The 13,110-nt window shown below is 51.7% G+C and overlaps 1 protein-coding gene across 1 annotated transcript in view; it reads right to left on the reverse strand.

Annotated features, from left to right (window-relative positions):
• The window catches only part of LOC148218016 (uncharacterized), a 52,032-nt gene extending 39,155 nt beyond the window's left edge, over positions 1 to 12,877 (reverse strand). Inside the window, exons 1-2 of the mRNA XM_088158031.1 lie at positions 12,873 to 12,877; positions 2,862 to 3,365 (exon numbers count right to left, since the gene is read on the reverse strand). Of these exons, the coding sequence (XP_088014157.1) occupies positions 2,862 to 3,365; positions 12,873 to 12,877 (509 nt within the window). The remainder of the gene's footprint in view (positions 1 to 2,861; positions 3,366 to 12,872) is intronic.
• Between the last annotated feature and the right edge of the window lie 233 nt (positions 12,878 to 13,110).

The raw sequence follows: 13,110 nt of genomic DNA on the forward strand, positions 1-13,110 counted from the left end.
ATCGGGATTAGTTATAACTGGAAGGCCTCCAGGCCAGCTGTTAGCTACTACAGGTTTAGTGCTGGCCAAATCTTCCACTAGAATTATTTACTCATTTCCTGCTGTGAGATAGGATTAGGAGGAAGGCAAAGCTGGCTCAAGCTTTAAAGGGTATAAAGAAAGAACTTTATTAACAGAACTAAAAGAATTACAAGAATCAGAATAAAACCTTCAGAACACTTCTCTGTAAGGCTTTTTCTCGGCCCAAAACAGGGTCTTTCACCCTTCCTCCGGTCTAGCTCAGGTGTTAGGGTGAAATTCCCCTGGGCCCTAGCCACAGAGACGTAGTTAAGATATCAAAAGAGGCTCTTTCCCCTGATAAAGTTACAGGTTTATTTCTCGTGGGTAGTGAGTGAAAAGGGAAGGGAAAAGAGCGGGGGAAGAGAGAGAAAAGAGGGGGAAGGACAGGGTAAAAGCGTGGGGGGGGGGGAAAAGAGAACAGGGGAAGAGAAAAAGCACGGGGGAAGAGAGTGGGGGGAAAAAGAGAAAGAGCACGGGGGAAGAGAGAGATGAGGGATAAGAGAGCAAGGTCAGTGGGTCCTGACCTTTTCTAGGGTCTGGAAAGGGGGGGCGGGGAGAACTTGGATCCCAGCCAGCTCTGTGTGGCCAGGAGGGGAGAGGGACCAAGATACAGGGCACAGCAGGGGTCACGGAATGTACCATTTACAATGTATCTAGGGAACGCAACAGGAACTGGGGGGAAGTTTGGTCTCCCCCAATCTTTACTAGGACTGGGGACACCCCAGTGACATCTCATGTTCTCTCCACAGTGAGGTGGTGCCATTGCTGTTGGCGATGTGAGTATCCTGAATTCTTCTGCTGAACCAGAGCCTCCCCTGTCATGGCCATGACCCTCCAGGCCATCCCAGTGCACCCCAGTGCGTGCCTGTACATCCCAGAGCTTCCCAAGGCTGCCCCTTCCCCAGGGTCCCCATTGTATTCCCACCCATCTCAGTGCACCCCAGGCACTCCAAAGATCCCCATGCCCAGTCCACTTCCTCTCCTCTTTCCCTCCACTCCCTTCCCTTTCTCATTCTCCATGACAGTATCCCCAAATCCCCCTCCTGGACTCCCAAAGCCCCTCCCAAACCCAACAATTTTGGTCCTCTGCCCCTGCTTTCCCCTGCCCCCACCCACCTCCCACTTCAGCCCCCATGTCCCCCACTGGAATTCCTGCCTCCCCACCTGCATTCCCCCATTCCCATCCCTTCCACTCCCCCAGCCCCATCCCCTGGGTCCCCAAAGTTCCCCCAGTTCAGTGTCTTTGGGGCCCTCACATCCCACTCCATCCCCTCCTCCTTGGAAGCCCCAAGTTCCCCTCGCTCTCCTCGTCTCCATCCCCACCGTGGTCCCTGCAGGAACAGGGATCGGGTGAAACTGCCTGGAGTGGGACTGGGGGGAGCAGAAGGGATTTTTCCCCCTCAGACTGGGGACAGCCACAGGGCGTGGGGACACCTGTGACTCTTGAATTCCCACAAGGACCATTCCAGACTAAACCTTTGCTCTCCATCTGCAGACAGTCATAGGAGGAGCTGCAGGTGGATGCATTGTGGTAAGTCCTGGAATTGGGGCACCAGTGTGGGAACTGGGGGCCAGTTGGGTCCCCCCGTGCCTTGCTGGGACTGGGGACACCCCAGTGACCAGTGACATCTCCCCATCTCTCTGCAGAAGAAGAACGGCGTCCAACGAGTGAAGAGGTCTGAGGTGGGTACCCGCAGTTCTGCTGGGCCCAGAGCTTCCCCTGTCCTCGTCATCACCCCCAGTGCACCCCAGCACACCCCACTGTGCCCCAGTACACCCCAGCCTGCCCCAGTATCTCCCAACCAGCCCCAGTATCCCCCAGTGTGGCTCTAACCCCCCCTTTCTCCCCAGCCCCTCGTGGCTGAGCAGGTGGAGCTTCTGCGGGAGTGATGCCCGGCTGCCCCTCTGGATACCCTGGTGAGAAATCTTGGGGGATTCCAGCCCCACAAAAGATCCTCGGGGACCAGGGCAGATTCTTGAGCCCTGTGGGGTGGGCAGAGCTTGGGAAAGTCAGAGGGACATGGAGGGGGCTGTCCCTGATCCATGTGCTGGGGTTCGGTGGACAGAGCTGTCCCCAAGGCTTCCCTTGCACTGGGGGGCTCTAGGGACACCCAGTGTCCCTGTGGAGCAGCAAGGGCTCTGGGAGGTTTTGGGATATTCCAGGGTGAGGGGCTCTGGGAGCCACATGGATGTCAGGAGCCAAGTCCAGTCCCAGGTGTATTCGGGGCTCCAAATCCCTTCTCCTGCTGCAGGTCCCTGCAAAGAGAGGGGTGGGAACAAGGTCCCTCTCGTGTCCCAGTGGACACAGGTGTCAGAAAGGGGTTCTTGCCTTTCCTTAGAAAATACCTGTCTTTCAAACCAAGACAAGGTGACACTGGCCCGATGCCAGGCACCCACCAGAGCCACTCTGACCCTACCCCTCGAGCTGCAAGGGAAGAGAAAGTTTAACCAGTAGCTCCAGGAGCAGATTAAGACAGGACGAGCAAACACAGCAAACAGCAAAACGGATGTCACAGACATAGCCTGGGCTCAGCAAGGGAATTTATTACCAACCAAATCATAGCAATAGAAGGAAAAGAGACAGAAATCTCTCAAACCCCTTCCCCCTCACCCAACGGGGATAACCAGGAACACAGATCACCAGGGCTCTGCCCAACGGGGGTCACTGGGGATCATCCAACACCGATCCTCCCATGGGGGATGGGGATGGAGCTGGAGCAGAGCACGAAGCTCTTCCCACACTTGGGCACTCACTGGGCTTCCCTCAGTGGTGACTCCGTTGGTGTTGGGTCAAGTTGCACCTCTGTGAGAAGCTCTTCCCACACTCAGGACACTCGTAGGGCCTCTCCCCAGTGTGGATGCGCCGGTGCCTGATGAGGTTGTAGTTGCGGTTGAATCCCTTCCCGCAGTCGGGGCAGCGGAAGGGCCTCTCCTCTGTGTGAATCCGCTCATGTAGGAGGAGATTGGAGCTGGTCTGAAACCTCTTCCCACACTTGGGACACTCGTAGGGCCTCTCCCCGGTGTGGATGCGCTGGTGTTTTCTCAGGTCAGAGCTCCATCCAAAGCTCTTCCCACATTCCAAGCAGCTGTAGGGCCGTTCCCCAGTGTGGATCACCTGGTGCTGGATCAGGTTGGAGCTGTTGCTGAAGCCCTTCCCACATTCCCCACACTGGTAGGGCTTCTCCCCAGTGTGGATCCTCTGGTGTAGGATCAGCTGGGATCTGTAGCTGAAACTCTTCCCACATTCCAAGCACTTGTGGGGCTTCTCCCCTCCAGGAGGCTTCTCCACCAGCTCTGAGCTCTGCCTGGATCTCCGGCCGCCTTCCCGGCTCAGGGAGGGTCTTTCCTCCTCGCAGCTCCCTGGGCTGGGTTTGCAGCCCCTCCTCGTGAGAGATCTCTGGGGCTTTTCTGCCTCCTCCATCCCTCACACCTGAGGAATGAAAATTCCTGGTTTAGGGGGAAATAACAAGAAGAGAGCTCCATAAACTGGGTGTTCCTCCTTGCCCAAGTTCATCTCTGGAAGTCATTGAGCATCTTGTGTCTGTAATAACCTCCCAAACACCAAGATTCCCACCCAAAATCCTCCAAACTTTAAGACACGGATCAAAACCACCTCAAATATATAGATTCAGCCAAAATCCCCTCCAAAATTGTGCTGGTTTGAAAGCAAAACCAGTGAGAGTCTCCAAGTCATAAATACAATTCTATAGGAAAAAAGATAAGAGAAAAATAATACATGAAACAGTAGAAAAGAAAACAACTGACAGAATCAGAATACAACCTGACACCCCGCTAGTTTTGATGGTGGTAGCAGTCCAGATGAAGTGGTCTTGTTGTAGTAGTGATGCTGTAGAAAGGTCTGGGAGCTCTAGTCCTCTGGAAACCAGTGGGGAAGGGCTGCCTTGGTGTTCCAAATCTCAGATTTTATCTAGGTAGGAAAGGCTTGGCTCCTCCCCCTGGCTGGAGCATCTCCCAATGGGATGATGGAATTTTATCAGTCATGCAGTGGCACTCAATGGCCCATTAACAGAAGATATCTTCCTGGAGGAAGGATGGGTTGTGGAAAAGATAAAGAACACTGCCCCACCTGGTTTTAACAGATGGCCCATTAGCAGAGGATATCTCCCACAGAGATAAGGATCACTGCTCCACCTGTTTTTTTCCACCACTCTTTGTTCTTTTGTTTCTTCCTGGGACCTCTGACTTGTTACTTCATGTTTGCTGCTGATTTCTTCTTCCTTTTGAAGATGAAAATGGTCAAAGTGTCTTTGACCTGCCTTGCTGGATATTGTGAAGAGGAACAGTCATCTACTGCAAGTGGAAGTGTCACAGGTGGAGCAGAGTTCTGTGAGTGCTGTATCAAACCAGACCTCGTCAGACCTGCCAGAACAACTGGTCCATGCTGCCCTTCACTGCTCTGCCTGTTCCCCACTGTTTCATGCCAGAGTAATTTAACTGCTGTTAATTGGGTGTGTGTTTCACTCGAGCCAGTCCAGCAGAACCAGCAGAAAGCAGCCCCAGAATGAATGGGGCTCTGCAGAGGAGCCCCAGACTATTCATCAGCCTGCCCGCAGAACTGGCTCCAACTCTGAACCCTTGTGACCACACTCTGAAGAAGACACACTTCTGATATTTCTGAGGCACTTATGACTGAGGCACTGCACGTGCTTGTGCAGGTAAGAATCCCAAAGTTCTTTATGTCAGGAAAATTAATCCACAAACACCAGAGGTTTATGTCCAAAAAGGAGACAGAGGAGTCCTTTTTGATTTATTCAAATAAAGGGAGAGGCCATGGGACTCCCTTGGGATCTCTCAAATTTTTGGAGGACGCAGCCTCCTTTTTATCCTATTTTCCCAGCCGCATTTCCCTCTCTCTTTCCCCTTTGGCTGAGGTACTTGAGAGGCACAGACTTCCCAGAACGCCTGATACCTGAAGTTCCCCTCTAATGTATAACCCTCCCTTTTAATTTTTAATTCTTATAGAATTCATAGTTTCCCCCCGTTGCTTCTTTCATCTTTCAATATCCAATTTCATTTATCAGCAGCCCTACAGTTTGTTTGTAAAGGCAAATATCTCTTTCCATTCATCAATCAGTGGAATCCATCCCATTGTTTCTTTTATCTCTCAGTGCTAGCCTTATCTACAGGCAGATCCACAGCTCATTTGTAAAGGACAAATTCAACATTCCTCTCAACCCCTCCTCTTTTATTTTTTAATAATTGTCTTTACACACTTTAGCTCTCATTGACTTAATTTCTTGTTCCTGAGTCTTTTTTGGTTTTGTAATTATTTGGAGTGACATCAATTTCTGTCCTTTTGTAACCATCTCTGGATCAGTAGGCGTGGCTATTACCTGCATCCCTTTGATCACATGTTGAATAAGTTGTACTAAGCAAGGGATCATGCATGGTAGAAAGATTAGAGTTGCTACAGCACATAAGAGGAAAAAAAGTAGTTGTTTAACTTATAGTCCACCAGGTAGCCAAGAAAACATGTCCCATTCCCATCCTTTTCATCTTTGGACTGGCACATGAGCTAATTTTTTTAATTCATTTTGCAATTTGTTTCACCACTTTTCCATTGTCATCTATTTGCCTTATTTTAGGCAATAAGTGTCTTTTTCAGAAGAATGAAGCAGCCATGGACTTCCTTCCTCATCCCAAAATCCTGTTCCATTACGGACCTCACTCAGGGTGCTAATCTACTATTTAGGTTTTACTGGGCTGGCCACCCATGGCCCGTTTTCAGATTCTCCTGGACCTCCACAGACCCAACAATTGCTAAGGTTAAAGGTTTTTGCTACTTCTTCTCCTAAGGTCAAAAAATTATTTTCCCATTCTTGGCCCCAACCTAACTGATAATATAAAGGGAACATTATTAAGAGAAACATTCTGATTGTGTAATCTAATTTCCTAACTTCATTTTTACTTTCACTTTGTCTTCCACACCACCTGTGGCGAGTGAAGGCACAGAAAGAGCTTAACATAAAGAAAACAATGACAGCAAGGGTTGGCCCCCAGTGCCTGGAGATCTGAGAGGAGGGATGCCCACACAGACTATTTCAGCAGGCACTCTGTGGGTGGGCACACGAGGCTTCCCCCGATGTCGACGCCCTGGCTGCTGCTCCAGTCCCCTCCTGCCGAGTGTCAGTCGCGGCTTCCTGTCCTTCTCCTCCAGCTGAGATGTCCAAATCTCTGGGGCTGCAGAGACCTTGGCCCGAGTGTGATGGGTCCAGCCGTGTTCAGCTGTCTTGACGGCTGTGTCTGTGCTCAGCAACACCTGGAAAGGTCCACGCCACTTGGCCACCAGTGGTGCTTCTTCCCACTCCTTAACCAGGACCCAGTGTCCCGGTTGGATGTTGTGAACAGCAAAGTCCAAAGGCAAGGTCTGTGCCAGCTGAGCTTCCTTAAAAGTTATCAAGGGCTCCTGAGTGGTGGGTTCTTGGTATAATAGGAGCCCCTGACACCCCTAACAATCCATTTCCATTATCCTCTGGACTTCCTCCTCCTCAGGGTCCAGTTGTTTCTGTGGACACTCGTTTTTCCAATGCCCTTCTGCCCTGCAGACAGCACACTGGTTCTTCCCCAGCCGCTGTTTGGGTCGGCTGTCCCCTGCCGAGGAGGGAATCCCTCTGCCACTTCCTTGTGGCCGACCCTGTCCCCTCTGTCCCTGGGGACCCTTGGACCCTGCGGTTTATTCCTCCGGGGCTACAAAAACTCTGCCATCATCCTTGCTTTAGCTTTTGCCTTTTCCTCATCCCTTCTTACATATATCTGCTGTGTTTTTCTAACCAATTCCTCTAGAGGCTTATTCTGCCACTCTTCATCCTTCTGTACTCCTTTCCTTATATCAGGCCAGGCCTTAGTAACAAATTGTACCTTAAGCAATGTGTTGAAGGCTGGCCCTTCAGGATCCATCCCCCCGTGCTTCCTCAAGGCATCCCTAATCCTCTCCAACCAATGAGGGCTTTCCTGCTTCTCCTGTTCCAACGACAGAGCCTTAGCAATGTTGTTTGTTCTGGGAGCCGCTGACTTGATTGCCCTGATCAAATAAGCACGGCAATCACGGTGAGCCAGACTGGCCTGGTTATTTGGGTCCCACTGGGGGTCTGCCTGGGGGATGGCATCACCCACCGTAGGTGCATTGGGTTCAGCCCCCTCCTGCTGCTTGTGGATGTTCATCCTCCCACAGCTGCCGAGCTTTCTGCAAAATCATTTGTTTCTCTGATGACCCAAACAAAATTCCCAAGAGAAAATCCCAATCCTTTCACGTATGATCTGCATTTCCCAAATATTTCTCTATCTTTTCCCCCACCTCTATGGGATCATCCAAATCTTTTTTTTTTTCAACCTTCTTAAATCCTGGGTAGTGAGTGGTACAATTACAAACCCAAATCCTCCCCCTTGACTCCCCAAAGGAACTTGACAGAGTGGCATCTGGTGTACCCCTGTCTCTTGGGGGGCTTCTGATGCCCTAAAATGAGTTCCTCTTCTAGTTCTGGGGGGTGATACAACATGCTGCTCCCCTCCCCCTACACCATTATCCTTCTCAGGTGGGGCTGTAAGAATAACATTCTCCTGATCCCTTTGCTCTGGAAGTTGAGGATACAGACGACCGGGGTCAGCTGGCAACACTGGAGGACAAGACGGGGGAAGGTGCTGAAAAACATCCCAATCCTCACCACTTTCCTCTTCTCCTTTTTTTTTTTTTCCTTAACATATAAATTTCCTTAAATACCTCCACAAAATTCGACACAAATGAATTTTATCTGTTCCATAAGGTAGCCATATAAGTCGCCTTGCCAACTTATACTCTGGCCACACAAAATAACAATATTTTACCATCATTTCCATAGTTACTTCTGGGTGAATATACAATCTGTCCCAAGACCTCAGCATTCACCCCAAGGGACTCTCCGGGGGTATTATGGGATCGTCATCCCATTTGCCGGGGCCCCTTCGCTCTGGGTGCCCCGTTTTACCTGTGCTACCCTCCATGGGTGCCCTCTCAGGTTTACCTGTGCTACCCTCCATGGGTGCCCTCCCAGGTTTGCTCCCCGAAGATCCCATTTTACTCACTGGTGAGATTTTCAGTGGTCCTTCCCTGCGGACTCTTCACGGACCCCCCTGGTCCGCCACTCGTCTGTCTCCTGGACAGTCTCGGGAACCCAATGGATCGCCCGGTACCGGCCGGCACCGAGGGGAGCTGATCACCCAAACTGGGTGAGGCGCCTTCAGCTCCACTCGCTGCCCTGGACGGTGGAAAGATCCCGGACGAGCCCCCAAATTGTCAGGAAAATTAATCCACAAACACCAGAGGTTTATGTCCAAAAAGGAGACAGAGGAGTCCTTTTTGCTTTATTCGAATAAAGGGAGAGGCCATGGGACATTCCCCTGGGATCTCTCAAATTTTTGGAGGACGCAGCCTCCTTTTTATCCTATTTTCCCGGCCGCATTTCCCTCTCTCTTTCCCCATGGGCTGAGGTACTTGAGAGGCACAGACTTCCCGGAACGCCTGATACCTGAAATTCCCCTCTAATGTATAACCCTCCCTTTTAATTTTTAATTCTTATAGAATTCATAGTTTTCCCCCCGTTGCTTCTTTCATCTTTCGATATCCAATTTCATTTATCAGCAGCCCTACACTTTGTTTGTAAAGGCAAATATCTCTTTCCATTCATCAATCAGTGGAATCCATCCCATTGTTTCTTTTATCTCTCAGTGCTAGCCTTATCTACAGGCTGATCCACAACTCATTTGTAAAGACAAATTCAACATTCCTCTCATTTTCAAATACTCAAAGATGCTTTTTAGCCTGAATATTCAGCCATTTCACACAGGCTTCCTCTACCACTTCTTGTCTTCCTGATTGCAGCAAGTCATCCACATCCTGCATTAACCCAATTCCCTGGGGGTGGGGTAAATTCTTGTGATATTTTCTGCAAGGTTTGCCCCAATAAGGCTGGTGCTTCCGTGCATCCCTGCAGAAGGACCGTCCATGTCTTTTCCATTTTCCCTGGAAAAACAGTGACCCCATGGGCACAGGAGCTGTAGGAATTCTGCCATGGCCTTTGCCTTCCCCTTGGCCTTTTCCTCATCCCTTCTTGCATTCCCCTGCTGTGCCTTTGTGACCAAGTGCTCCAGGGGCTTCTTCTGCCCCTCCTGCAGCCCCCTCAGTGCCTGGGGGTGCTCATCCTCTGACAGCTGCTGAGCTTTCTGCTAAATCATTCCTTTCTGCACTGACCCAAGGAAAATGCTTAAAAGCTGATCTGGATGCTTGCACGTCCAATGCCCATTTCCCAGCTGTTCCTTTGTGCTGCTGCTCCTTGTGCTGTGGCTGCCGTGGCCAGCCCGTATCCCAGAGCCGGTGCCTGTCCTGCCGCAGTGTCCAAACGCGGCCCCCCCGGCGGGCAGGGCCGGCAGCTCCACGGGGCCGGGCAGCGGCCGGGGCGTCCCGCAGCCTCCTGGGGGCCGGGGGCCACTGCCGGGCCTGCAATTGCCGGGGGGTGCTGGGCTCAGGCAGCGCCCGGCGCTGAGCCCCGGCTGCCCCACAGCCCCGGCCCGGCCCCGCAGCTCCCCACAGGCCCCCAGCCCGTGCTCCCGGTGCCGCCCCTCTGCGCCCGCTCCTGCCGCTGCCCAGCACAGAGAAACCCCCTGCAATCCTGACCTCCTTGTGTGCCTGTCCTGGCAACCGGGGATACAAAGGATCTGCAGCAGCTGGCAACTTCTGAGGATCAAATCCTGCTGAAAAACATCCCCATCCTCAGTATTTTTCTCTTTCTCCTCTTTTCCATCATTCTTTGTCTTCCCACATAGATTCTTTCTGCTGCTTCTTGCCTGAACCATATTCCCTGCACTTCTCATCACACCAACAGCATCCATCCCTTGTTGTCTAAATCCCTTCTCGAATTCCCTAATTGCCTCCCTGAGTGTCCATGTCCGTGATTACCTCTGGGAGAATGTGCAAACTCCATCAACATGTTCCCGAGGGACCCTTCAGAGATATTTTGGGATCATCATCCCTTTTTCCGGGATCCCTTCCTGGCTTTCCCTTTCTACCCTCCATGGGTGCCCTGCCATGTTTAGTCCCTGCAGATCCCACTGTAGTCACTGCTGAGATTTTCAGTGCTCTCTGGCTGCCGACTCTTCCCAGCTCCCCTGATCTGTCACTCGTCTGTGTCCTGGCCCCAGCGCCCCCCTGGATGGGAATTTGGGGAGGTGGGAGGGGGGGAGCGCCAAGGCCGGGCCCCCCCGCGCTGTGGTGGCGGCAGCGGCTGCAGTGGGGAGCGAGTGCGGGCGGGAGCGGCCGAGAGCCCAGCGCTGCCCCAGCCCGAGCTGCCCCAGCTCCATCGCTGCCCCTGCGCTGGGATGCTGTGGGTTTGGGGGGAAGAGGGAGCCGGCAGTGGGTGCTGGGCCTGGGGGCAGCAGGAGAAGGGAAGGAGAAGCAGCGTTGAAGAACAAAATGGTCAAACGATGCACGTGGGAGGAGAAGGTGGGATTGTGCAGGAAGTAGAGGAATAATAGAAGGAAAAGGAATGTGAGGAAGAGCAGGGACACAGGAGGAGGAGGAGTAGAAATGGGAAGTAGCACAAGATTCCAAACCTCCCTATATCTACAGGGTCCCTCCAGTCCCAGGGTGTTGGTCCCCCCCCCCAACATTCAGCAGGTGACTGGAGAGGAGGATCCACGATTTTCAGAGGGGTGAATCTTGGTGTTTCTGAGCTTTTTTGGGCTAAAAGTTGGTTCTTTGTTTTTTTGCTGGGCCTGAATCCTTACATTTTTTCAGGGGGTTTTGGCTGAATCTTGATGTTTGGAGGATTTTGTGCTGAATCTTGATGTTTTGGAGGTTCTTACAGACACAAGATGCACAGTGACTTTGTGAGTTGCACTTGGGCAAGGAGGAACTCCCAGTCCAAGGTGCTATCTTGTCTTGTTCTTTCCCCAAAACAGGATTTTTCATTCCCATTGCGTGGGTAGATGGAGGAGGAAAAGCCCCGGAGATCCCTCACAAGGAGGGGCTGCAAACCCAGCCCAGGGAGCTGCGAGGAGGAAAGACCCTCCCTGAGCTGGGAAGGCGGCTGGAGATCCAGGCAGAGCTCAGAGCTGGTGGAGAAGCCTCGTGGAGGGGAGAAGCCCCACAAGTGCTTGGAATGTGGGAAGGGTTTCAGTTGGAGCTCCCACCTGATCCAACACCAGATGATCCACACTGGGGAACGGCCCTATGAGTGTGGGAAATGCAGGAAGAGCTTCAGGGCTATTTCTCATCTGCTGCAGCACCAGGTGATCCACACAGGTGAACGGCCCTACACCTGCTTGGAATGTGGGAAGAGCTTTGGGCATAGTTCCAACCTGAGAGGCCACCAGCGCATCCACACCGGGGAGAGGCCCTACAAGTGTCCCAAGTGTGGGAAGAGGTTTCAGACCAGCTCCGATCTCCTCCTACATGAGCGGATTCACACAGAGGAGAGGCCCTTCCGCTGCCCCGACTGCGGGAAGGGCTTCAAGCAAAACTCCCATCTCACTGACCACCGGCGCATCCACACTGGGGAGAGGCCCTACGAGTGTCCTGAGTGTGGGAAGAGCTTCTCCAGGAGCTCCGACTTGACCTGACACCAACGGAGGCTCCACTAAGGAAAGCCCTGTGAGTGCCCCGAGTGTGGGAAGAGCTTCGTGCTCTGCTCCAGCTCCATCTCCCATGGGAGGATCGGTGTTGGATGATCCCCAGTAACCCCCGTTGGGCAGAGCCCTGGTGATCCGTGTTGGGTGGGGGGAAGGAGTTGGAGAGAACTTTTCACTCTCCTTGTCTTTGAGCTATTTGGTTGGTAATAAATTTCCTTCCTGTTCGCAGGCTGGGTCTGTGATGCCTGTTCTGCTGTTTTTGGACGATCTCTCCCTGTCTTAATCTGACCCAGAAATTCTCTGTTAAATTTTCTCTCCTCTGTGCAGCTGGAGGGGCAGGGTCATATTGGCTTTGATGGGTGCTTGGCATCGGGCCAGCGTCACCCAGGCCATGGGCACCCCTGAGATCCCAGTGTGGTGAAGCATTCCCCCACTCCTAGAGAAAGTGCCAACCCAGACTGAGGTCAAGATGAAACATGGTTATGACTGGAGCCCACTCTCTTGTGACCCTGTCAGCAGAAATCCAAAAGGAGACCTTGGAGCTCTCCTGGGCCACCGTGGGCTGTGACCAGCAGTCTCCCTCTGAGGGGCCTCTCAGAGCCAGCAAACCCTCGGCTTTGCTGTGCCTGGAGGATCGCTGAAACACGACGTGTCCTGGGCCCATACCCTCACTGCTCAAGGCCCCATCCTTCGGCCAGTGGGAGATGCAAAAACATCTGAAGGGAGGATTTCACTGAGCTCTGAGGGGAATTTTTCCCAGGTACCTTGCTTGCACTGACTGTACTGTCTGTGTGTGTGCCCCTGCACATATGCTACAGCAAATCTGGGAGAAATCTTACTTTCCTAGATGTGAAAGTACCTTGGATACCTAAGGTCTGTATGCAAGGTTTAGTTATAGTTATGAACTTACTTAAATACTTCGGTTATTCTATTGCTAGATTGTTAAATGTAAGTCATAAGCTAAGTGGTGTTTTTCTATTAAGTTGCTAAGTACAACTTGGAAGTTATAGCTATAAGTTAGGTTAAATGCTGTTAAGTGTTATTCCTCCGTGGAATTCTTAACGTTAAGTTATAAGTTAAGTTAGGTATTAGTTCAGTGTTGTACCTCTGTTGCATTGCAGGGGCTAAGGTGTAAGTTAAGTGACAAATTAAGGGAGAAGTTAAAGTGTTCTTTAGAGTTGTAACATTTTTACGCCATGCTCCTTTTAATCCTTCCCTGCACTGTCTTTTGTCCCATGCACCTAAACACAGCACACACCCACCCACACTCCCCTAGGGAGTTCTCAGTTCATTTCTGTTTTGGTTGCCTGGTTTTTGTTTGGTTTTGTTGTTGCTTGTTTTCCCTTGTTGTGCCTTAGCTGTTCTGTAGGCAGTAGAGTGAATCTTGCCAACGAACTTCTTGTATTTTGTCGCTCAATATTAAATCTGACT

Source organism: Sturnus vulgaris, unplaced genomic scaffold (assembly GCF_052056855.1).
Source record: "Sturnus vulgaris isolate bStuVul1 unplaced genomic scaffold, bStuVul1.hap1 Scaffold_195, whole genome shotgun sequence".
Taxonomy (NCBI): domain Eukaryota; kingdom Metazoa; phylum Chordata; class Aves; order Passeriformes; family Sturnidae; genus Sturnus; species Sturnus vulgaris.